Source organism: Ctenopharyngodon idella, chromosome 14 (genome assembly GCF_019924925.1).
Source record: "Ctenopharyngodon idella isolate HZGC_01 chromosome 14, HZGC01, whole genome shotgun sequence".
Classification (NCBI taxonomy): domain Eukaryota; kingdom Metazoa; phylum Chordata; class Actinopteri; order Cypriniformes; family Xenocyprididae; genus Ctenopharyngodon; species Ctenopharyngodon idella.
In genome coordinates, this window is record NC_067233.1 from 14721324 (window position 1) to 14745399 (window position 24076).

A 24076-nucleotide genomic window follows, 5' to 3' on the forward strand; every position below is an offset into this window, starting at 1 on the left:
CATAAAGACATATAGTTTTGAATTTCTTGACAGCACTGCTCCAATGAAGGGCTGCTCCACTATGAGACCGCTCTGCGAGACTGCAGACACAGTGGAAAAAATATCGCTATCTCGTTCAATCACCCACGATCTCGCGAGCTCTCCGTCTTCACTGCTTTCAGTGTTATGTTGATACTAATCGCTATGGACTGTGTTGAGTTAGCCGAACACCACTTATAAATGATGGACTGACCTTCATAAAGGTAAAGCATGCATAACGGAGTGTTATTTATTTCCGCTTCTGTGTGTAATATGTATATAAATCCCCCAGCAACTGTAGCATCTTGCTAAACTGTCGCTGTCAAGCTAGGCTAACTGAAATACCGGCTGCAGTCAGATTCAGTTAGCAGTGTGTGTTGTTTACTGAGCGGCAGTCTTCACTTAATCTGATAGAAATTAAAGTAGTAGCACGTTTAGACATCTGCTGCTTGGCTCAGGGACGGAGTGACGGGATATCTAACCGGTTACTGATATCATTGGGTGGTAATTCTAAGCTTATGCTGATCTAATAAAGCATGTAAGTGTTTATACTGTCGGAACTGGGTTTAAATAACGTCCTAACTTTGACTTTTAGTGAATATGTAACTGTTCGGACAAGTTCTCTAGGATTCCTCTGTCCCATTTAGCTAATTAGTGTTTAAGATTTTAGATAGATACGTACGTAGATAGATAGATCTAATTGTCACTATGATTGTGGATAACATTCATTTCAGCAGGTTATTTTAAAATCCAGTGTAATGTGTTGCGTTTTGTGCATAGAGATAAATGTCATGTGGTTGTTCACATGATCATGTTGCTCTAATTAGCTTAATCTGACAAGCTTCTCTTTTTTCCCCATTTATATGCTTCATTGTTGTACACACATTCAAGTACCTTAATTTACTAACATAATATAATGTAAATGTCCAGCAGGATTCAGTGTGTGTCTCCGGGACTTGCTACAGAGAGGATGTTCCCCAGCCTGGCCCATAGACCATGGAAAGTCCTCTGCCAGGTCTACCTGCAACACCGAGCCCCTCTGTCTCAGAGACCATTCAAAATAGCAAAGCCATGTTTTGGTAAGAGCATCATGCAGTGTTGTGATTTGCATGTATTTTGTTAACAGATTAATTCTGTCTTTCATATCTTGCCATTCAACATGAGTAGTTTCAATTAGATGCAATAATCCTTGGCTAGATCCAGAAATTATTCTGATTACACAACTGTGATTCTCAATAGGTTGGCAAAGTGGAGGGGGGGTTCACAAACTCTGGTTCAGCTTCCCTGATTCCAGAGCCGCTTCCTTAACGTGGACACAGGTCCAGAACTGTTCAACATCAAGCAGTGGTAAAGATGGATCTCCAGCAGGCCCTGTAGAGCCAAAACCCACTGAGAATGCACAAGCTGCACAGCCCTCTGCAAAAATAGCTGGTAATGAACTCACAGTGACTCTGCATTGTCTTATGTTTGTTTATTGGCATTTGAATGACGTCTAAAATTATACTGAACATTTCTATAAACCATTTGTTTTCTTAGGTTTTAGTGCTCTTTGAGTATATAAATATTGTAAAATATGTGTTTATTTTTTTTATTTGTATATGCTGTGTGTATGTGTGTGTGTGTGTGTGTGTGTGTTTGACCTCTGCTGATTTATTTGCTACTGTCTTTGCACTTTTTAGGTGCTAAAGTTAGCTCTGGTAAGTGAGTATAATATAGGTGTGGTAATTGATTATTCTATTGTTAATGGTTTTTAATTCAGTTATTTTTTCTTTTTGCATTTGAGATTCCAAACCTCAAGGTCTGATGAAAGCAGAGGGTATTCAAGTGAAAGGTAGTGCAGTCTTGTTTTATGCACAGAAAATCCATATAGAATGTACAGTATATCATGATTCTATTTATTTTAACTATCACTGTATTAATTTTTCAGTACGGGCTGTCCTGAAAAAAAGGGAATATGGCGTCAAATACACCCAGAATAATTTCATCACCGCAGTTAGAGCTATGAATGAGTTCTGCCTCAAACCCAGGTACCCTTAGGAAGTGGAGCTTTTGTAGTTTACTTTGTAATCATGCAGTTTTCTGCCTTTCCACCATGTTTACATGTGATTCTATGCAGTTTTTTTTGTTTGTGTGTTAAAGTGACCTTGAGCAGCTTAGGAAAATCCGTCGACGTAGTCCCCATGATGACACAGAAGCCTTTACCGTCTTCCTGCGATCAGATGTGGAGGCAAAGTTTGTACAATTATCTTACGCTACCATTCAAAAGTTTGGGGTCAGTAAGATTTTTAAGCAATTAATACTTTTATTCAGCAAAGACATTTATAATCTTTATATTTCAAATAAATGCTGTTCTTTTGAACTTTCTATTCCTCAAAGAACCCTGAAAGAAATGTTTTGAAAGAAATGTTTTTTGAGCACCAAATCAGAATATTAGAATGATTTCTGAAGGATCATGTGACACTAAAGACGGGAGTAATGATGTTAAAATATATTAATATATGAAAATATATTTAATATATAAATATATTAAAATAGAAAACATTTATTTTAAATTGTTATAATATTTCATAGTTTTTACTGTATTTTTGATCAAATAATTGCAGCCTTGATGAGCAAATCGTACTGACCCCCAGTTTTTTACTGGTAATTTATATACTTTTGGGCATCAGGTGCAAGTATCTAAATGAGCATGTTTTTGGTGTTCTTATTTAGAGCGCTGGATGTATGGGGAAGTCAAGAGGCACTCACTCGAGAGAGGAATCTCAGGAAAGCGGTGGAAAAGGAGTACCAAGAAAGTATGTCATTCTCTCCTCATTTACTTCATGATCTGCATTCTGCTGTTTTCATGTCATCTGCTAGCTAAATAACCATTTGTATTTCTCATTCAAGACACATTTAGAAATCAGCAGCTGTTGAAAGAGTACAAAGACTTCCGGGGAAACACAAAGGTAAGAACAAGTTCAAACCTGTCACTATAATTTTTGTTTTGTTAACAATTCCTGGGCGTAACCAGTCCTCATGATCTTCTGCCCCTTTCTTGGTGCTTTTTCGTATTTGTCTTGTATGGTCATGCTGCTCTTATTTCATCTCAGAGATATATTGTGTGTGTCTCCTATAGCCTCGGTCTAGGACGAGAGCAACATTTCTAGAAGGACCGGGCAAAGTGGTGATGGTAGCAATATGCATGTAAGCCTTAAGTTTATGTTACATCACTGCCAATATCAGGGCCAGTCAGTCTTAAAACAGAAAATGAATGAGTTCTATGTCTAAAGGGGAAGCTAACCTCATGCCAAATATCTATTAGATTAGAGATATTGAGTTACATGGCATGTGCTCTCACATGTGGTTTGACCCACTCTGTCTTCATTTGTCTGTTGACTTTCCAACAACCAAATCTAGTCTAGTACATTATACAAGTCAAAATATGTTGCTTGATGAAGCAGTTACATTAGGCCATTTTTAGTGTTTTCTGTGAACATTGTAATGCCATAAATTTATGTATACACTACTATTCAAAATGTTTTTGAAAGAGATCTTTTAAAAGACCAAGGCTTTTGATAAACTGCAGCAATTAGTATCCTTAATTCCCAAATGATTAAAAAGTGCAGTTAAATGGAAAGGTGATGCGAACAGTTTTGATCAAAAATGCAGCATAAATAATAATAATATTGTGAAGAACCGTTTTTGACTTTTAATATATTTTAAAATGTAATTTATTCCTGTGTTTGATAAAATTGAATTTTCAGCATCATTACTCCAGTCTTCAGTCTCACATGATGCTTTAGAAATCATTTTAATATGCTGATTTGGTGCTGAAATACATTTATTATTATTATCAACATTGAAGACAGCTGTGCTGCTTAATATTTTTGTGGAAACGAATACATAGGATATATAAACATGTATATGAATCAAGTGGATATAAATGTCTAATTTCACTTTTGTAATTGCAGAAATGGCCTGAATTTTTTCTTCAAGCTGTTGGCGTGGGTTTATACGGGATCTGCCAGTATGTTTTCAGAAGCCATCCACTCGCTGGCTGATACCTGCAATCAGGTGAGGTGGTTCGTCTTATCACCTTTGACCTCCATGACATGCCTACGGCCCAGTCCCAAATGGCACCCTAAACCCTCCTCTTCCTCTGAGTCCGCACTTTCATGACGTAATGCCGCTTTGACTGCCGGGTAAAGTCCTCTGCGTAGCTTGCAGACTTGCGGGCTCAGCTGAAGTGCACATCGAGGGTGTATAGCGGGCGCAAAGGGGGCGCTCACGGGCACCCTTCTGAAACCTAAAATGAAGAATGGGACACCCTACGGTCTCGTGGACTTAACGGACACGCGCACGCTGCAGCCATTGTAAGTCCACAAGACCGAAAGTGCATAAAAGTGTGCCATTTGGGATTCAGCCTAGAAAGGATGAAGTATAGGCCTGTTGCGATAATCAATATATCGACTTATCACCTGATATATGGGCATGTCCTCTTTTTTTCTTTTTTTTTTTTTTTTTTTTTGGTGGCGCAATATATTGCCCATTATGTTTACATAAATGAATATAGTGTGCTCTAGCTGCCTCTGTCATCTTATCTGCTCTCCGTGTCGGAGGCTCAAACGGGGCTCAAGCAACTCCTCCATACACAGATACATCGATACATCAACAAGTGGAAAGAAGGCATCATTTGAAGCATTATATTTTTTTCCTGACAACTACAGGCAGTTTGAAAGAATGAGTCCAAATGCACTCGGTTTCAAAGCCGCAATCCACTGTTCCTTGCAGCTAGCATTAAGGCCGTTTCAGGTGGGACGCCACAGTCGCGAGTGTCTAGTAGTTAATTTTCACAGAGAACTTGTTTTGCATTCCACTGTGCTGATTTTCCATTGTTTTTCTATGTGAACATGCGCTAGATGTTCATGTTTGACCAGTGTGTTCGCGTCTTTTGCAGCAGATGTTCATATTGTTTTTGAGCAGTAGTGTGCACCCTTACTTTACTGAGAAAAGAAGGTCGGAAAAATCTGTAGATGGAAAATCACCATATAAGTGCCTTTTTTTTCATTTGCAAGTGTTTAGTTTCTTTTTCTGCTTGTTACTTTGCACTTTTTGTTAGCAAAGGTTCATTATTTAGGATATTTAAATATTTGACACTTAATTCTTAAGAATATTTAGATACTGTAATTAAAAAGTTCATTGTCATTTTAAAGTGTGTAGGCCTACCTACATTACTATGCTATTATGTTATGGTTATATATTCAGTGGCATAAAATGGTCTTAAAATGACACTAGTATCGTTTATCGCAATTATTTCTGAGACAATATATCGCCCAGCAAAAAGTAGTTATCGTGACAGGCCTAATGATGTATGATTTAGAAATAAATTAGATAGACATATATACATGTCCCTTTCTTTAGTTTTAATTAATCTCTTATACTCTTTCTCTCACAGGCTCTTCTTGCACTAGGCATCAGTCAGTCTGCCCGGAACCCAGATGCCATCCATCCGTAAGTACAACTCACACAGACTGATCCCTCCATTTTGAACTCCATATCCACTGGTCATGTCTAAGCCTACTGTCCTCTCTTATTAAAGGTACGGCTTCTCCAACATGCGTTACATCGCCTCTCTCATCAGCGGAGTGGGCATCTTCATGATGGGTGCTGGCTTGTCCTGGTATCATGGCATTATGGGACTCCTGCACCCTCAGCAAATGGAATCACTGCTCTGGGTTAGTAGCGTTCAATTAGAACTTGTAGATGTGCAAAATGTTATGAAATATTTGATGATGCACTACTGTTCGAAAAGTTGGTGTCTGTAATATCCTTTTTATGGCTGCATTTATTTGATCAAAAACATGATTAACCTTTTTTATTAGAAAATAACTCTCTCTATTTTAAAATGTCATTTATTCCTGTGATGACAACTGAATTTTCAGCAGTCATTACTCCTTCATTTATTTTCAGGTTTCTTTGATGAATAGCAAATTAAAAAGAAGAGCATTTATTTATTGAAAATAGAAAACTTTTTAACATTATAAATGTTTAATGTTTAATGACTTTAATGTTACTTTCGGTCAATTTAATGTGTCCTTGCTGAATTAAAATGGAATTTAAAAAAAAAAACTTACTGACCTCAAACTTTTGAACAGTAGTGTATATAGCTGTTTACTGTATTTATTTATGTATTTTGTCTTTTGTAGGCATACTGTATTTTAGCAGGGTCTCTGGTATCTGAAGGAGGTGAGATGTGGTTTCTTCTTGCATATTTTTATTAGCATTCACAAAGGTATGACAATATCACTAATATCATCTATCTGCTGATTTCCTATAAAGCTACACTATTAGTGGCTATTAATGAGATTAAGAAGAGTGCACGTAAACAAGGCGTGTCCTTTTATGAGTACGGTATGTACCTTTTGATTAACTGTTCTATTAGCCTTTGATGTTAATTGACTGTTATTATAGTTTTGGCATCTTTTGGAGATGATCAGTTTGATAGTTCTTTTGTTTGTGGACGACAGTGATGCAAAGTCGAGACCCCAGCACTAACGTGGTCCTGTTGGAGGACGCTGCTGCTGTGCTCGGAGTGGTGCTGGCAGCTGGATGTATGGGACTTACATCTCTTACAGGTACTCAAGACTTTTGATGTGAGGAATGTAAGCGTCATCGTACCTGACCCCCCTGTTTCATGCTAACTGTCATTCTTTTCATCTTTCTATGGTCTCGACCGCAGGGTCAAGTTTAATAAGCATATGGGATTGAGCTTTATAACCTTGTACAAGCAATTGATGTTCTTTTTAAGCTTTGTAAATCTACCTCTCTCTACGCACCACTGTGCTATCACAAAGTCAACATCTACGGCTGCCCAGAAGCTAGTTCCTTTTGCCCTGTAGTTTTCATGGCTTTGTGGGAAATTTGTCTAAAGATCTGGAAAATACTCTATTCAGTAACCTCCTTTCATGCTTGAGAACAGCCCTGATGGCAGTTTCAGCTCAGTTTATTATCTGGTGCTTTACTACAGTTGTATGTTATTGAAGTGTAATCAACCATGAAATAACAGCAGTGTTATTTTAAATAGCAGAGCTTAAAAAGAAAAATAGCACTTTTGCTTCTACCACTAGAGGTCTCTGTTGTGCTATTAAAGACTACTGCTTCCCATTTCACATTCACCATAGTTCAAAGGTGTGAAATTATTTTATAATGAATGCAGTCTTATGAATGCAGAGTTAATATTTATTTGATCAAAAATACAGTAAAAACGGCTAAATTGTGAAATATCATTACAATTTAAAATATATTACAATAGAAAATTATTTTAAAGTGTAATTTATTCCTGTGGTGCAAAGCTGAATTTTCAGCATCATTACTCTAGTTTTCAGTGTCACATGATCCTTCAGAAATCATTCTAATATGCTGATTTGCTGCTCAATAAACATTTCTTATCATTAATGCTTAATATTTTTTGGAAACCATTATCCTTTTTTACAGGATTCTTTGATAAATAGAAAGTTCAAAAGAACAGCATTTATTTGAATAGACATCTTTTGTAACATAATAAATGTTTTTTTACTGTCACTTTTATTCAGTACGGACACATTAAATTGATCAAAAGTATCAGTTTCTTTCAAACAACAACAAAAAAAAATAAAACCTTACTGACCCCAAACTTCTGAACAGTTGTGTACTTCTGCACACTAAAGAATGTACTTCACTGTTGATGCTACGTAAGAGAACATCATAAGATGGCAATTTATGTGTCAGTGTTAGCATCTAGCCAATTGGATTACCTCAAAATTCTTTATTACTTAACCTTTAAGTTCAGAATTGTAAAAATCTGCTATTGCCATTGCTGTTTATACAAAAAGTTTAAAAATGTTTTAACAAATTCCAACTTTTCCATAATGCAGTGGGCTGTGTAATATTATTTATGGTAGATAATAAAGGGATAAATCACCCAAAAATGAACATTTTGTCATAATTTACTCACCCTCATGTTGCTCTAAACCTATACAAGTTTCTTTCTTCTGTTGAACACAAAAGATATTTTAAAAAATGTCAGTAACTAGACAGTTGACGGCACCCATTGACTTCCAAAGTATTTTTTTCCTACTATGGAAGTCAATGGGTGCCATCAACTGTCTGGTTACCAACATTGTTCAAAATATCTTATATTGTGTTCAACAGAAGAAAGAAACTCGTACAGATTTAGAACAACTTGAGGGTGAGTAAATGATGACACATTTTTCATTTTTTTTTTTGGTGAACTATCCCTTTAATTTGACAGTATGTCATCAACCCCTTTGATTTGGGTTTTACTAATATTAGTCTCATGTAATATTTTCTGATGGATAGTATATGACTTGTAATGCAGCTCATGTCCATGTTTGCCACTGTTTCATTTTTACCTGCATTTCTTCTGCATTGATCCTCTCGCTTTCTCTTTCTACCTAGGTAACCCCTACTATGACAGTCTCGGTTCTCTGGGCGTGGGCACCCTGTTAGGAACAGTGTCTGCGTTCCTCATTTACACTAACACAGAGGCTCTGCTGGGCCGCTCCATCCAGGCCGAGCATGTGCAGAAGCTCACAGAGTTATTGGAAAACGACCCTGCTGTCAGGTCAGTCCTCTGTCCCTGCCTCTCTCCAGTACGTGTGTCCTGTACGTGTACCTGCAGTCTGCAGAAGAGCTTAATCAGCAAACAAGCTGCCATCTTACAGATCAAAGCAGTACATTAAAGTCAGCATGAAATGGAAGCTGCGATAGTCTTTTCTTCATTATTGTGATGTATAGCTGCATGAAATGGCTTCTCGAACAAGAAAAAAGGTAGGGCGGGACTTGATTTTGTCAATCAGGTATCGATTGGATGGTTGTGGTTTGCTATTGCTGTGATCTCATGTGAGTGACAGGTTGTCCCGCCTTCGTGTCAGGAAACGCGTCATCAGAGAAGAACAGACATGTCGCTGCATATGGGAGGGGAAGTTATTTTGATTAAAGGGCACATGAATTTAATTTAAAAACAATAATGATGTGCACGAATCACTTACAATGAACACTGCAAAATTCCATTTAAAAAATGGAGGCAGAGGCAACCCACTTCAAATGCTTTTCAGGTTCAGGCAAGCATCACATTCTCAGATATAAGCTTGCTTGGACAGATTTACATCAGTATACGTTTTTGCTTTGATGAAATTAGATTTGATGTCCTCACTGTGGGTCATTTTGTCTCCAGGGCGATTCATGATGTCAAAGCCACAGATTTGGGGCTGAGCAAAGTGCGCTTCAAGGCGGAGGTGGACTTTGATGGGCGGGTGGTGACACGCTCATACCTGGAGAAGCAAGATATTGAACAGATCCTCAATGTACGTGCTGAGAGACAAGGCTTCTGGTCTGATGCAGATCATCTGACATGACTGTAGTGTTTGTTTGAGGTCTATCTATGGTTGCATAGAAGTTACTAAACTATCAGTGCTTTTAACAATTGATGGTAGTTTTTGCTGAAGAATCTATTTTTGTGAGCCCTACATATCAGTTGTACAATTATGTGTGCTTTATAAATGTGTGCGTCTGGCCTGCAGGAAATTCAGCAGGTGAAGACACCAGAGGAGCTGGAGAACTTTATGCTGAAGCATGGGGAGAACATTATTGACACCTTAGGAGCAGAGGTGGACCGTCTGGAGAAGGAACTTAAGGTATCTGATGAGATTATGATTCAAAAACTCTCTGTATCTCCATCCTGACTCTCTTTCAGTAAAACTGACCACCATGACTTTCATCAGACATGCATGATGTATGGTTAGCTGTCAGAATAAATTCAGCACTACATTCAGCAGACACCACACTCATGGCGAACCCTAGTTCAAGCAACACATAAAGAAACCACTTCAGCTATTCATCCACAGCTATTCAAATAAACCAAAGTGAAACCTTCCAGTTTCACTCTCCAGTGTTTAATTTTAGAAAAGAAAAATCTGATTTGATGTTTCACAGAAAGCCTCACTGTAATTGCCTTTTTACATTGATGTCTTGGCAGACATTGGACAGTGAATGTATGTGGAATTTGTGATCTTTCTTTTTGCTTTTGAATGCATTTATTTTGGTTCTGATGTTGTCAGAATTAACAAAAGGAGATTTATTTCTAAACCATACACTACCGTTCAAAGGAAAAGGTTGGTAAGATCATTTGAATGTTTTTGAAAGAAGTCTCTTATGCGGCATTTATTTATTCAATATTACAGTAGAACAAGTAATATTGAGAAATATTATTACAATTGAAAATTACGGTTGTCTATTTTAATTAATTTCTTAATTTGATTTTTCAACATCATTACTCCAGTCTTCAGTGTCACATAATCCTTCAGAAGTCATTCTAATATGCTGATTTGCTGCTCAAAAAGCAATCTTTATTGTCAACACTGAAAACAGCTTCATATTTTTGTGAAAACCATGTTTTTTCAGGATTCTTTGATGAATATAATGTTCAAAAGAACATTTATTTGAAATGGAATATTTTTGTAACAACGTAAATGTCCTTACTGTCACTCTTGATCAATTTAATGGATCCTTGCTGAATAAAAGTATTCATTTCTTTCATAAAAAAATATTACTGACCCCAAACTTTTGGACGATAGTGTATGTGATGAATCGAATGTCTTTAAGAACAAGTTTTTGTCTTTATTTTCCCTCGACTGACTCCTGCTCTTTATCTTCGCCAGCAACGTAATCCTGAGGTGCGGCATGTGGACCTGGAGATTTTATAATGGATGGATGAAGTGGAAGGAGAACTAATCAAATCTTGAGTGACCTCCCGTCCCGTTCTTTCCAAACACCCAATCAGCTGAAGTCTTAAGTTACACCTATCCCACATCACCAAAGCACTAACCGGTACATGGTTTCGGTAGCTTGTTAAGATAGCAAAACCTTAGCCAATACAAAGAGAACTCCAACTGGATGGAGACATGGCCAATAAAGATTATTTTACAGTCATTGGACTACAGTTCTAGATGGAAGTTTGTACCATCAGAGCCTTAAAATCATGTCCATGAATTATAAAAGGACCACTGTCTTATTTCATTTTACTCTTTGCAAGCAAAGCAGCATAAACACTCATATTTCACAAGAGTTCTCGCATGACACCAAACTATTGGTGAACAGGATATCTCTAGAAATAGTTCACATGAAGGGAAACAGAACTATTTCCATTCTGCTATGTAAAACCACAGGTTTAAATTATATGTAAAAAATATTTCCCATGTTACTCTATTGCTTTCCGGATTCACAGAGATGATGGCGTGTTCAAGCGATGCCATTATCATTAAATGAAATGAGCCGATTTGTTGAATGTTTATGAGTAAGTTACAAAAAGAATAAACAGTAATTGTAATCTACTGCAAAAAAAAAAAAAAAATCCAGTTTAAATTGATGTTTTAAAAACTTTAGTTTCTTTTGAAATTTCCATTTATTTAAAAAAGATTAAAATAGTACTAATAACAGATTTTTTAAAAAAAAAAGTGTATTCTAAGCTATATTGATATATTATATCCACATTTAAAAGTAATGAGAGAACTATAGAATCAAATTGGTATCCATCGCCCATGTCTGATGAGGACTGCTCAGATCTTCACATCCTTCCTACGCTAACAGTACTAATGTCCTTATGCTGCTTTTGGGACACTGTTTAAGCTGTAATTTTGTGAGAATGAATGAAGAAAAAGACAGATTCGTGTTTCTAAAGTCACTAAAAAAACATTCTAGGTTGGCATTGTTGATTTGCCACCCAGTTTGTGAACACTAGGCCATGTGTTTCGTTGTAAATAATTCCTGACTGTGAGAATAAAACACTCCGGTTTTGATATCTGAAAAAGAAGCATCCAGCCCATTAAAATAGCCTCATTACACATGCAAACAGTACATTTTGTGGTAGTTATGCGCTCTCTTGTGCTGAAGTCTAACCTGTGTAAGGTTTTTAAACATTGTAATGTGATCAGAGCTTCATCTCCCTCTAGGCACAGTCAGACATTTCTATATCTAATGCAGGTTGAATGAACACATTCAAGGTTAAAAAGTTGAAATTTGTTTTGGAAAAGGCTTTAAGACTATATATATTTTAAATATGTTTGACTGTGTCAGATTGCTATTTGGTTAGATCTTTGAGCTGTTTGGAGCTACTGAAGAAAATTTGATTAATAAATTGCAATTAATTTATTAAATCACTGAATAGTTGTCTCTTTTTTTATATATATATACCGGTTTGATGTTTTTTTTTTATGAATATGCACTGCTGTTCACCAGTTTGGGGTAAGATTTGACTTTTTTATATTATAGGAAATTATAGTTTTTTTGTTCAGCAAGGATGCATCAAATTGATACATAAGTGATTGCTTATGTATTTAAAGAAAAGAAATAAGTGATTTCTTTGAACTTTCTGTTCATCAATAATCCTGAAAAAAATGTATCATGGACTTATGAATTGTGACGCTGAAAATGGTATTTATGAATTTATGAATGGATGCTGAAAACTGTTGCTGAAAGACGTCTCTTCAGAGAAATTAATGACATTTTTACACACATATGACAAGAACTCAGAGTTAAACTGTGTCAGAAAAAAATAATTTTAATTATGTCAGATAACACTTAAGCAAAACATGGTCAGGTCAAAGTGTCTGAATAATTTTTGGTCCCAAATTTTTATCACTTTTACTGGTAGTCTACAGTATGAAGAATTTTTGGGTATGATATGTCACAGTTTACTTTATTTTGCTATCCTCACTTACATAAATGAACTATAGTGTCCTTCACCCACTAGTAAAAAAAATATTAAAAATTATATCTAGTGTCTTAATTTTTGGTTTTACTATATATATATTACAGTATCTCACAGAAGTGAGTACACCGCTCACATTTTTGTAAATATTTTATTATATCTTTTCATGTGACAACACTAAAGAAATGACACTTTGCTACAATGTAAAGTAGTGAGTGTACAGCTTGTATAACAGTGTAAATTTGTGAAAATGTCCAAACTGGGCCCAATTAGCCATTTTCTCTCCCCAGTGTCATGTGACTCGTTAGTGTTACAAGGTCTCAGGTGTGAATGGAGAGCAGGTATGTTAAATTTGGTGTTATCGCTCTCACTCTCTCATACTGGTGACTGGAAGTTCAACATGGCACCTCATGGCAAAGAACTCTCTGAGGATCTGAAAAAAAGAATTGTTGCTCTACATAAAGATGGCGTAGGCTATAAGAAGATTGCCAAGACCCTGAAACTGAGCTGCAGCACGGTGGCCAAGACCATACAGCGGTTTAACAGGACAGGTTTCACTCAGATCAGGCCTCGCCATGGTCGACCAAAGAAGTTGAGTGCACGTGCTCAGCGTCATATCCAGAGGTTGTGTTTGGGAAATAGATGTATGAGTGCTGCCAGCATTGCTGCAGAGGTTGAAGGGGTGGGGGGTCAGCCTGTCAGTGCTCAGACCATACGCCACACACTGCATCAAATTGGTCTGCATGGCTGTCGTCCCAGAAGGAAGCCTCTTCTAAAGATGATGCACAAGAAAGCCCGCAAACAGTTTGCTGGAGATAAGCAGACTAAGCAGACTGTCCTGTGGTCTGATGAGACCAAGATGAACTTACTTGGTTCAGATGGTGTCAAGCGTGTGTGGCGGCAACCAGGTGAGGAGTACAAAGACAAGTGTGTCTTGCCTACAGTCAAGCAGGGTGGTGGGAGTGTCATGGTCTGGGGCTGCATGACTGCTGCCAGTACTGGGGAGCTACAGTTCATTGAGGGAAACATGAATGCCAACATCTACTGTGACATACTAAAGCAGAGCATGATCCCCTGCTTTCGGAGACTGGGCCGCAGGGCAGTATTCCAACATGATAACGACCCCAAACACACCTCCAAGACGACCACTGCCTTGCTAAAGAAGCTGAGGGTAAAGGTGATGGACTGGCCAAGCATGTCTCCAGACCTAAACCCTATTGAGCATCTGTGGGGCATCCTCAAATGGAAGGTGGAGGAGCGCAAGGTCTCTAACATCCACCAGCTCCGTGATGTCGTCATGGAGGAGTGGAAGAGGACTCCAGTGGCAACCTGTGAAGCTCTGGTGAACTCCATGCCCAAGAGGGTTAAGGCAGTGCTGGAAAATAATGGTGGCCACACAGAATATTGACACTTTGGGCCCAATTTGGACATTTTAACTTGGGGGTGTACTCACTTTTGTGGCCAGCGGTTTAGACATTAATGGCTGTGTGCTGAGTTATTTTGAGGGGACAGCAAATTTACACTGTTATACAAGCTGTACACTCACTACTTTACATTGTAGCAAAGTGTCATTTCTTCAGTGTTGTCACATGAAAAGATATAATAAAATATTGACAAAAATGTAAGGGGTGTATTCACTTCTGTGAGATACTGTGTGTGTGTGTGTGTGTGTGTGTGTGTTTATATATATATATATATATATATATCCTTTCTTAATGTAACATTTTTAAGTGTCATTGGCCAGCAGACTTATCAATAATCCTGTCTTTTATGTTGATTGGCTCCGATATATTTCTAAAGGAATAACACTGGCGCTGCAACCTTCAATTATAAAGGCGTTTCTAAAAATAATGGAACCATATTGATTTGCACACCTAAAATGTAGCATCTATAGGATGCTATATGGTCAATGGCAACCGTGATTTCAGTTTGCGGTGTACAGGATGCATCTAAGCAGACATTGTACTTAGGCTGTGTGTCAAATTCTAGTGAGCAGCCTGACTAGACATTTGTGAGAGCGTAGTGAGCATTGGACTCGACTGCGCCCTTAGGTTCCAAAATTGCTTTCTATGTAGGGAGTACACAATGATACGAGACACAGCCATAGAGGGACATGAGAAACGTGTGGCGCATCTGTGATGGTGATCATGAAGAAAGGTAGAGACACCGCGGCTGATCATCGGATTTCTTCCCACGACTGAGGGTAAAAACACGCCTGTGAAGGTATAGTGTTTTTTCTTTTGTTTATAAGGATAGTATTTACTCCAATTTAAATCGTAGAAAAATATACATTGTCGCTGACATGCTTCTATATCAAAATAAATCACTGATTCTCCGGAGATTCTTTAAAATGTGCATATTTTGCACATGGCGTCTGTTTTTTAATTAGCTTGTTGTTTATAAAATGACAGACACACGATACATTTGTGTTTTACTCACAGTATATCAGATATTTATATATGTTATCTAAAATACCTGAATATTGTATCAGTATTGCTTTATTGTAACTGTTATATATCCCGTGCCTGCATGCTTGCATCTTTGGATTGTTTATCGACTGTCGATATTTGATATTCGTGTGAATTTTCCTATTGTTATTGATATGTCATAGCAAACACAACAATAGGGGGCGCTATCGTCCTTGTCTTGATGGCCACGTCCTCCACCTTTATTAATTCAATAGTAATGGAAACATTACACTATATTTATCTGTTATTTTACCTTTCAATATTGTCATTCGACTAACCTTAATGTGACACTGGCTGTGTCTGGAAAACCTAACGAGCTGCCTACCTAGACCGCATTAGAGGCATCATACCCACATTATGAGCCATCTTATGATGCTCATACAATGATGTCCAAATGTTGCTGCTGCTTCTCACTAGATTTTGAGAGACGACCAGTGGTTTTATTATGTACCCTCAGTAGACATCACGCACAGATGATTTACTCTGAGCTTTGAGCCTCTTTACAATGCTGCCTTGTAGACCCAGAATCAAGCAGCATTGTACAGGGCTATGAAAGCACAGAGACATGCTTCCATATCAGCCCGGCTGTTTATCAAGGATTTCTTCCAACCTCAAGTGTATTTATTGGTGATTATTTTGTATCAATAAGCTGCTCTTGATTTACACTTATTTTAATTATTAATAGATTTGAAGCTTTGTTTAATCAGCCCTGTAATTGAACTGAAAAGCGATATTCGTATACAGACATTAGGTCATCCTGTTTCAATGTCAGGCAATTTGATTCCTGCATAAGTTTGAATAATTAAATATACCGTACGTAACTAGAAATTTCTGATTGGCTGGAAAATAATGAAACTAATATATTTATGAAACTAGATATATTTATCCTGTGGTCTCTTTTTATATTTGCCATTACTGAGCTTTTCTCAGTAGGGAACAGCACCATTTTGATGTTTACCAGATAATGCTTTGAATTTTGGTTCATGCTGGGATCATAGGGCTCGGAAAGATGATATGCCTCTCTAAACCAGTAGTTAATTTACTTAATTGCTATATTTATTTACAGTGACAGACAGTGTCCATGCTGTTGGATTGGGTAATGTTGCAAGACATCTGTTGGCATGTGACAAAAAGCTTATGCTATAATAAATAATCATTATCAAATAGCAAATTTGGTAAAAACTACATCTGTAGACACAAATTAAGTTTTGTATAAAAATGGTTTATTCACAAATAGCAGTTCTTTCTGCATCTCTTGTTTTATACATGGCTTATGGGGGTGGAGATGGTGTTGGGAAGGGGTTGCAGGCACTTGAAGAGGACCTTAGTGAGAACAGCTGGAGCAGGGCTGGAGACCGTTCTCGTTGCACGCTGTGCACTTCAGAGCTTTGAAGGAGTCGGTGAAGCAGTTGCGAAACACAGACATTTTGCTGCCATGGCACATAGGGCACGGGACAAAGGCAAATCCCCCACACGTCTGGCATGTGTCGGGGTGCTGAACCCTCTACGATCAGACAGAGAAAAATGGGAGTGAATTTGAATGAAACACTAGACCTGTGTGTGTACAGATGCTCTTTAAGATACAATGTAAGTGATGCTTTTTTATTTATTTATAAAATAAGACAAGTGCAAGCTTGACTTTATCTACTATTTTGGGCTGTTTTGCACTGCTTATATAAATGCACAGCAATAATTTACCCCCTGTATTTTATTTTATTTTATTTTATTATTGGTGGGAACCTATGTAAATTATTGACACTAACTATTTGTTTAAAAAAACAGCATATAGAAAATGTCTGCCAAATGCATAAATGTAATGTAATAAATCGCTGATTTATTTACAGTCTATGTGTAAAGAGATAAAATGACCTGTAATAATAAACCTTTCCTCTCATAAGTGGTTCTGTTTTCCTTTAAAGAATAAACTATGGCAACAAACTAGATTTGACTTTTGACTTCACTTGAGCAATTGGAACCAATGTCTTTCTTGTGTACATATATTTTATGTAGGCTGTTGGTTTATTCTACAATTAAAAATAAAGGTTCTTTATTGACATTTATGGTTCTGATTATTAAAATGTTTTTCACACTACTCTCTTAAAAATAAAGGTATAGGGGTTACTGCAAAGAAGAATAATTCTGGGATCCCCAAAGAACCTTTCAGTGAACCATTTTTTTCTTAGTGTGAAGAACATTTTAATAATCGAAAGAACCTTTTGCGGAATGGAAAGGTTAAAGGTTCTTTATGGAACCATAGATGCCAATAAAGAACCTTTATAATGGTTTTTTTAAGAACTGTTAAAGGGTTAGTTCACCCAAAAATGACAATTCTGTCATTAATTACTCACCCTCATGTCGTTCCACACCCGTAAGAGCTTTGTTCATCTTCAGAACACAAATTAAGATAGTTTTGATAAAATCCGATGGCTCAGTGAGGCCTGCATTGCCAGCAAGATAATTAACACTTCCAGATGCCCAGAAAGCTACTAAAGACATATTTAAAACAGTTAATGTGACTACAGTGGTTCAACCTTAATGTTATGAAGTGAAAAGAATATTTTTTTGTGCGCCAAAAAACAAAATAATGACTTTATTCAACAATACCAAGTGATAGGCGATTTCAAAACACTGCTTCATGAAGCTTCAAAGCTTTACAAATCTTTTGTTTCGAATCAGTGGTTTGGAGCGTGTATCAAAGCCAAGGTCACGCCCCCCAGTGGTGAACCCTTAAAATTTCGAAACACTTATGACATAACAAAGCCTAGTTTACTTAAAATAATCACTTGACTTTCACGCTCCGAACTACTGATGCTAAACAAAAGATTCGTAAAGCTTCAAAGCTTCATGAAGCAGTGTTTTAAAATTGCCCATCACTAGATATTGTTGAATTAAGTCATTATTTTGTTTTTTTGGTGCACAAAAAGTATTCTTGTTGCTTCATAACATTAAGGTTGAACCACCGTTGTCACATAAACTGTTTTAAATATGTCTTTAGTAGCTTTCTGGTCATCTGGAAGTGTTAATTATCTTGCTGGCAATGCAGGCCTTACTGAACCATCGTATTTCATTAGAAATATCTTAATTTGTGTTCCGAAGATGAACGAAGGTCTGACGGGTGTGGAACGACACGAGGGTGAGTCATTGTTGGGTGAACTAACCCTTTAACCCAAAATGATTCTTCTATGCAGAAAGTCCATTTTGGGACCTTTATTTTAGTGTAAAATATCAATATTTACCTCAATTTTGGTGAGGAGATCCTGAAGCTCCCCTAATTCATTCATTGCAAGTATTTTCTCTGCACCCTGGATATGCAAAACATACGCAAATCATTATTCTGAGTTCAAACATTAGTATAATGATTTTCAGTATATGATGAATTTTGATACGTTTGTGGAGCAATAGTTTGACCACTGACCCCTAGGTAGTGTCCATCAATGAAGACCACAGGCAGTGAAGGAGGTTCACCCACTCGTTTGCAGCGTGTCTCCAGTTCCTTTCCATATTCACTGTCTAAAGCGATGTTCTTCTCTATGAACTTCACCCTGTGGTTCTGAAAGATCTTTCGGACCAGCTCGCATCGCTCGAATGTAGTCCTGACCACTCGAAAACTGGTGGTGTAGATTACAATTCGCCCAAACTCTAGAGTCAGTTCTGGCTGAGAGAAAGAAACCATAGATGTCTGGTGTTAGACAAGAGAGGCTCTCTCTCAAAGTAATCAATCTAATCATGACACATCTCACTTTATTCCAAGAGTGAGCAAAGGAAATTGCAACAAAACATTCAGAATTAAAAGAATAGATCAGTTTGATATCTTTAAAGTGCAGTTCTAACTGTAAGTGAAAAGCAAAATAAAACTATTTTAACTTTCTAAGTCTGTGTGTATAAGGTTTGCAGGTAACATGAGGCAGCAGTTGAACAGCATCTATTGATTTTTTGAGTCACTGTTCTTGAGATTGACCTTCAGCATCCTTTCTTTGAAGAGCAGCTCCCATGAAGTGTGAAGCTGTTTTTTTTCCTTTTTTTTTTCTTTTGTAAAGAACAAAAATAGACTCAGCCTTCACACATTTTGATGTGAGGATGGACCTGGAACTACCTTGTGCAACTGTAGCATTATGTTAGTTTGTTTGATGTAATCTTACAAGAAACTAGCCCTCAAGTTCCAAAAAGAACACTATTGCAAGCATAGTGCAAAATACAGTGCACAGTGTAAGTCAAGTACATGTGTTAACTGTTAAGATTAAAACATGAAGTGCCAATAAAACCTGCAGCAATGCATTTACAGTGCACTTTGATTTATAGTGACACATATTGTCACACCACTGATTTTTACCATCCTTATCTGACATCAAATAATAGCTCATAAATCGTTTACATGTTTTACTATATTAACATACTGAACCATGCTGACAAAGGTGGTGATGGTTTAGCTGTCTTTGATTAACAAAAATTCAGTGTTGCAGGAGCAGAAAATACAGTGGCTCATACACATTTGAACAGGACAATTTGTCTGAATGTCATTGCATTAGATGATAAAATATCAAACTAAAAGTGTCATCTCCAAACAAATGATGCTAGAACTGTTCTCAAAACTGATATTTTTGCAGCCACTGGACTTTTAACCAACTGGTGTTATGGTTATATTTTATTATACAAAGCAATGACACTATGAAACAGACCTAAGCTAAAGAATCAACATTTTCAACAGTTGTTTACGGAGGCTTTATTTTAATGCTTTTGCGTTTGTTTGCCAAATTTTTATGTTCCCCCAAAACTGTTGTATTTGCATGTAAGAATTTTTACCTTTTCTCACAAAAAGTTCCTCCTCCAAGATACTTTGCATTCGTTCACAAAAGAAAAAAGGTGTAGGAAATAACAAATAACTATTGCTGCATTAGCGTGATTTTCTTCCATAGACCAGTTCAGTGGAAATCCCACCCTGCAGCCGATTCTAAAGATTTCATTGGACATGTCAATCACAGTACTGATCAGTGTTGGGGTAACGCATTACAAGTAACACGAGTTACGTAATCAGATTACTTTTTTAAGTAACGTATTACTTTAAGTAAATATCTGAGTTACTTTTTCAAATAAGTAACGCAAGTTGCTTCATTTTCCCATTTATTAACTGACTGCTCTCCTGTCCCCATGTTGTGTGAGCATACTATATATTATATTTTTAAAGTAACGCAATAATGTAACACATTACTTTACATGAAAAGTAACTGAATTAGTTACTTTTGTAGGGAATAACGCAATGTTGAAATGCATTACATTTTAAAAGTAATGCTCCCCAACACCTCATCCTGATTGCCTATAACAAACACTGATCCCTAAACCTACCCGTCACCTACCAATGAAATTAGCTTCAGGGCGGGATTTCCGTTCAACTGGTTTGGAGTGAATCACATGGCTGCATCCGAAATCGCATACCTCCTTAGTAGGCGAACAACAGTATGTGACAAAAGAAGTACTAGTTCAAAGTACTCATAAAAGAGTAGGCAAAAAGTTCTGAAAGATTCTGAAGTGTGCATACAATGGACACTTTCAATATCCCATGAGGCCACGGGAAAGGATTTGTGAATGGCATTGAAGCAACGCAACTGATGCTAAGTAACATGATAATGAAAATATGGCAAATGTAGAACGTCCAGATTACATTCATACTACACACATTCATACTAGAATATACTTTTTTAGTGGTCGTGAAGTAATTACTTATTCAAAATAAGTACCTACTCAAGAGAGTATGCGATTTCGGATGCAGCCCATGTGACATTCTACTCAAAGCTGTTCACATCTTTGGAATGGGAATTATTCATTTCTATGGCAACACTATCAGCGCCTAAATGAATGTGCAGCTGTTAGATGGTACAGTGGTAATGTGGTACAAGTAGGAGCTCTCAGAAAATTCGCTTTGTAATTATGGTAATTACAACATGGCATGAACGCACCTTATATTCCAATGCTTTTGCAAGCAAAGTTTATTGGGGAAAAAGTGATCGTTTTGCGAGAGAACACAGTTTTGCTCTGGCAAAAGCAGTCAATCAAATGCAGAGTTTCTTGGGGGAACCCAAAAGCTTTTCTCATGAACGAACGCAAAGTTTTTTTGTGAGCGAGCGCAAAAGCATAATAATATTTATGACCTATAATATTTCCTCCTGTCTCATTTTTTTGTACCTTTATTGATTCCGTATAACTGTCCTGTATCAAATTATTTAAATAATGACCTTATATATAGTAGTTTTCATTGGGTTTCTGAAAGTCCATTATTTACCCTCTGTTACCCTCTGTTATCTGATATCAGACATAAGCTTTCAGCAACTGTTTTAGTGCTTAACAACAAAGCAGAGGTCCTGAGAATACATTAAGATGATTAACTCAGCCAAAACACTTAAAGAAATGCATCATTAATCTTTAATCATACAGTGATCTTGCTCAGTGGGACAGCTCGTTTGTCTAGCCAAAGCCTGAGAGAAGAGAACAGGCTTTGTAACCAATAGCGGCTGAGGAAAGAGGTTCTGACCCTGTTGAGGACACAAGAAACAATTCTTGAAAGCTTTTGAGCAGCTGTCAATAGTCTGATAATGTACATTTTTTTGTAATGTTCGCAATTTAATGTGCATTGACATCCCCAGTCAAGGATTAAAGATTTTAGAGATGCTTGAGATGAAGTAAAAGCTGACTTACCCCATTGTTTTTAGCCAAGTTATTAAAGAGTATTTGGCCAGCACTGACTTTGTGCTTGACTCCTCGAACTGTCCCGTTTTTACTGAGGATATTCACTCGTTTGGTACTCAACACTTTGTCTCTTCCCCCTGCAAACATCAGCAAGTCATCAGGCTCACTTCCACTGTCATCCAGCTCCGACCCCAAGAATCCACACAAGTGGCCGTTCGCCTCCCCGCTGGTGGATGGAGTGCTGGCCCGGTCTGCCTCGGAGCTGCTGGTGCAGTCTGAATCCAGTGAATCCGATGGCCCTTCATCCTTAAACATCTCTTTCAGAACCCGCCCGCTGTTCCCTGAGGCCACCCGGAATCTCACCCTCTTCTGCCTCTTACCATCCTCCGGTGTCATCAAAGCCTCCTCCATTGCGTCGACTTACATGGTCCAAAAAGAAAAAGCCATTTTAATCCCTCGGATTCATGGGTGGATGGAAATAATTAGCCTCCGTATTGCTCCATGATTTCCCCCGGAGTCCAGGCACAGTGAACAGACCCGGAAAGAGGCTGATCTGTGAGTTACCGTCAGCTTCACCACCAGTGTTCCTGTACATGTTAATAATGCATGTGGCCTTGCCATGGTTACCGAGAAAACCAACCATGAAGAAACTGATAGTCTTTTTAAATAATTTATCATGCCATAGATTTTTCTCTTTTTGACAATGAATAGCCTTGACTCATAGACCAAAAGTTTGCCTCTCTTTGTGACCTTTAGGTGTTAAAAAAAATCTCATACAGAATCATACAGGTTTGACTTGACAGAATTTTCAGTTTTGGGTGAACATTCTCTTTAAAAATTGTATGTTTGTTTGCTGAGAGACAGCTATTTACAGTGCATACATACAGTATAATTTAAGAGGGACATTGATTTGCTCTGTAAGGTTTCACCAGCTAGAAGTTCTGGTAAATCTTTTATGATTGTTTGTCAGCAAGATGGAGAGACTTTTTCTATTTAATTAGCTACTGTGGTTCCCAATGCATCTCAGACCTTCTTAATGCACTGCAGTTTCACGCCACTTAGAAGATTGCGCTCGGTCTGCATGCATACACCTGCTGTGCTTGAGCATGAGGAGAAATGGAGCTCAACTGTCATTGGCTGGCATTTGCACCCATCTGCCCTCCAGTGGGGCTGCAGGTAGCATTGCAGCTGCTCTGTGACTACAACCGCACTGCAGAAGTGGACCGAGCCATATTGTGTGGCGGAGCTCTAGGCCGATTCACACCTCGTGTCACAGTTGATGAAAATACAATACATTATCCGTAAATGGAACTAAGCCATTTATAGATAGATTATTACTTTCTGTCTGGACAGTCTATAGAGAAAGGACCTTTTTAAGTGGGGATTTTACAGGAAATGAAAATGTCAAATATAGCAAAGATTGAGGTTTTTTTTTTTTTTTTTTTATCATTTTTTTATGTTAAATATTTGTGGCTTGTTTTTGTCTATTAGTTTTGAAGTCATCTATTTGTGACCCTGGACCACAAAACCAGTCATAAGTCACACGGGTATATTTGTAGCAATAGCCAACAATACATTGTATGGGTCAAAATTATCGATTTTTATTTTATGCTAAAAATCATTAGGATATTTAAGGGTTGAGGGTTCATGAAGCTTCGGAGCATAATGAATCAGCGTATCATGATTCGGATCGCGTGTCAAACCGCCAAACTGCTGAAATCACGTGACTTTGGTGCTCCGAACCGCTGATTCGACACGCTGATTCATAACGCTTCGAAGCTTCCTGACGCAGTGTTTTGAAATCGGCCATCACTATATAAGTTGTTAGTTTTTTTTTTTTTTTTTTTTGGCGCACCAAAAATATTCTCGTCGCTTTATAATATTAATATTGAACCACTGTACTCACATGAACTGATTTAAATATGTTTTTAATACATTAATGGATCTTGAGAGAGGAAATGTCATTGCTGGCTATGGAGGCCTCACTAAGCCATCAGATTTCAACAAAAATATCTTAATTTGTGTTCCGAATATTAACAAAGCTCTTACTGGTGTGGAACGGCATGAGGGTGAGTAATAAATGACATTATTTTCATTTTTGGGTGAACTAACCCTTTAAGTAAAAATCATGTTCCATGAAGGTATTTTGTAAATTTCCTACCAG

The 24076-nt window shown here is 37.4% G+C and overlaps 2 protein-coding genes and 1 long non-coding RNA gene across 6 annotated transcripts; 2 read left to right on the plus strand and 1 right to left on the minus strand.

Moving 5' to 3' along the window:
- The first annotated feature begins 74 nt into the window (after positions 1 to 74).
- Positions 75 to 12212, plus strand: slc30a9 (solute carrier family 30 member 9). Of its 4 annotated transcripts, none has more exons than XM_051859615.1 (20): positions 75 to 242; positions 949 to 1097; positions 1258 to 1449; positions 1698 to 1715; positions 1802 to 1849; positions 1946 to 2045; positions 2158 to 2250; positions 2731 to 2813; positions 2908 to 2966; positions 3137 to 3204; positions 3972 to 4074; positions 5456 to 5511; positions 5600 to 5735; positions 6207 to 6246; positions 6340 to 6411; positions 6528 to 6635; positions 8458 to 8623; positions 9236 to 9365; positions 9582 to 9695; positions 10719 to 12212. In XM_051859615.1, exons 2-20 carry the CDS (start codon positions 989 to 991, stop codon positions 10761 to 10763), a joined length of 1740 nt encoding a protein of 579 aa, XP_051715575.1. In that variant the 5' UTR covers positions 75 to 242; positions 949 to 988; the 3' UTR covers positions 10764 to 12212. The 4 variants fall into 4 exon arrangements, with proteins under 4 accessions (XP_051715575.1, XP_051715578.1, XP_051715576.1 ...); XM_051859616.1 differs by having other exon boundaries at positions 79 to 242; positions 952 to 1097; XM_051859617.1 differs by lacking the exon at positions 75 to 242 and adding an exon at positions 400 to 556.
- A 2663-nt stretch (positions 12213 to 14875) lies between these two features.
- On the plus strand, positions 14876 to 17172 carry LOC127494228 (uncharacterized). Its single transcript, XR_007924831.1, has 2 exons — positions 14876 to 14989; positions 16475 to 17172. It is a non-coding gene; the product is annotated as an uncharacterized LOC127494228 (long non-coding RNA).
- grxcr1a (glutaredoxin and cysteine rich domain containing 1 a) lies at positions 16436 to 22477 on the minus strand. Its single transcript, XM_051859951.1, has 4 exons — positions 21922 to 22477; positions 18650 to 18889; positions 18471 to 18536; positions 16436 to 16738 (listed from the first exon to the last, which is right to left on the minus strand). The coding sequence occupies exons 1-4, from the start codon at positions 22321 to 22323 to the stop codon at positions 16559 to 16561; spliced, it is 888 nt and encodes a 295-aa protein (XP_051715911.1). The 5' UTR covers positions 22324 to 22477; the 3' UTR covers positions 16436 to 16558.
- Between the last annotated feature and the right edge of the window lie 1599 nt (positions 22478 to 24076).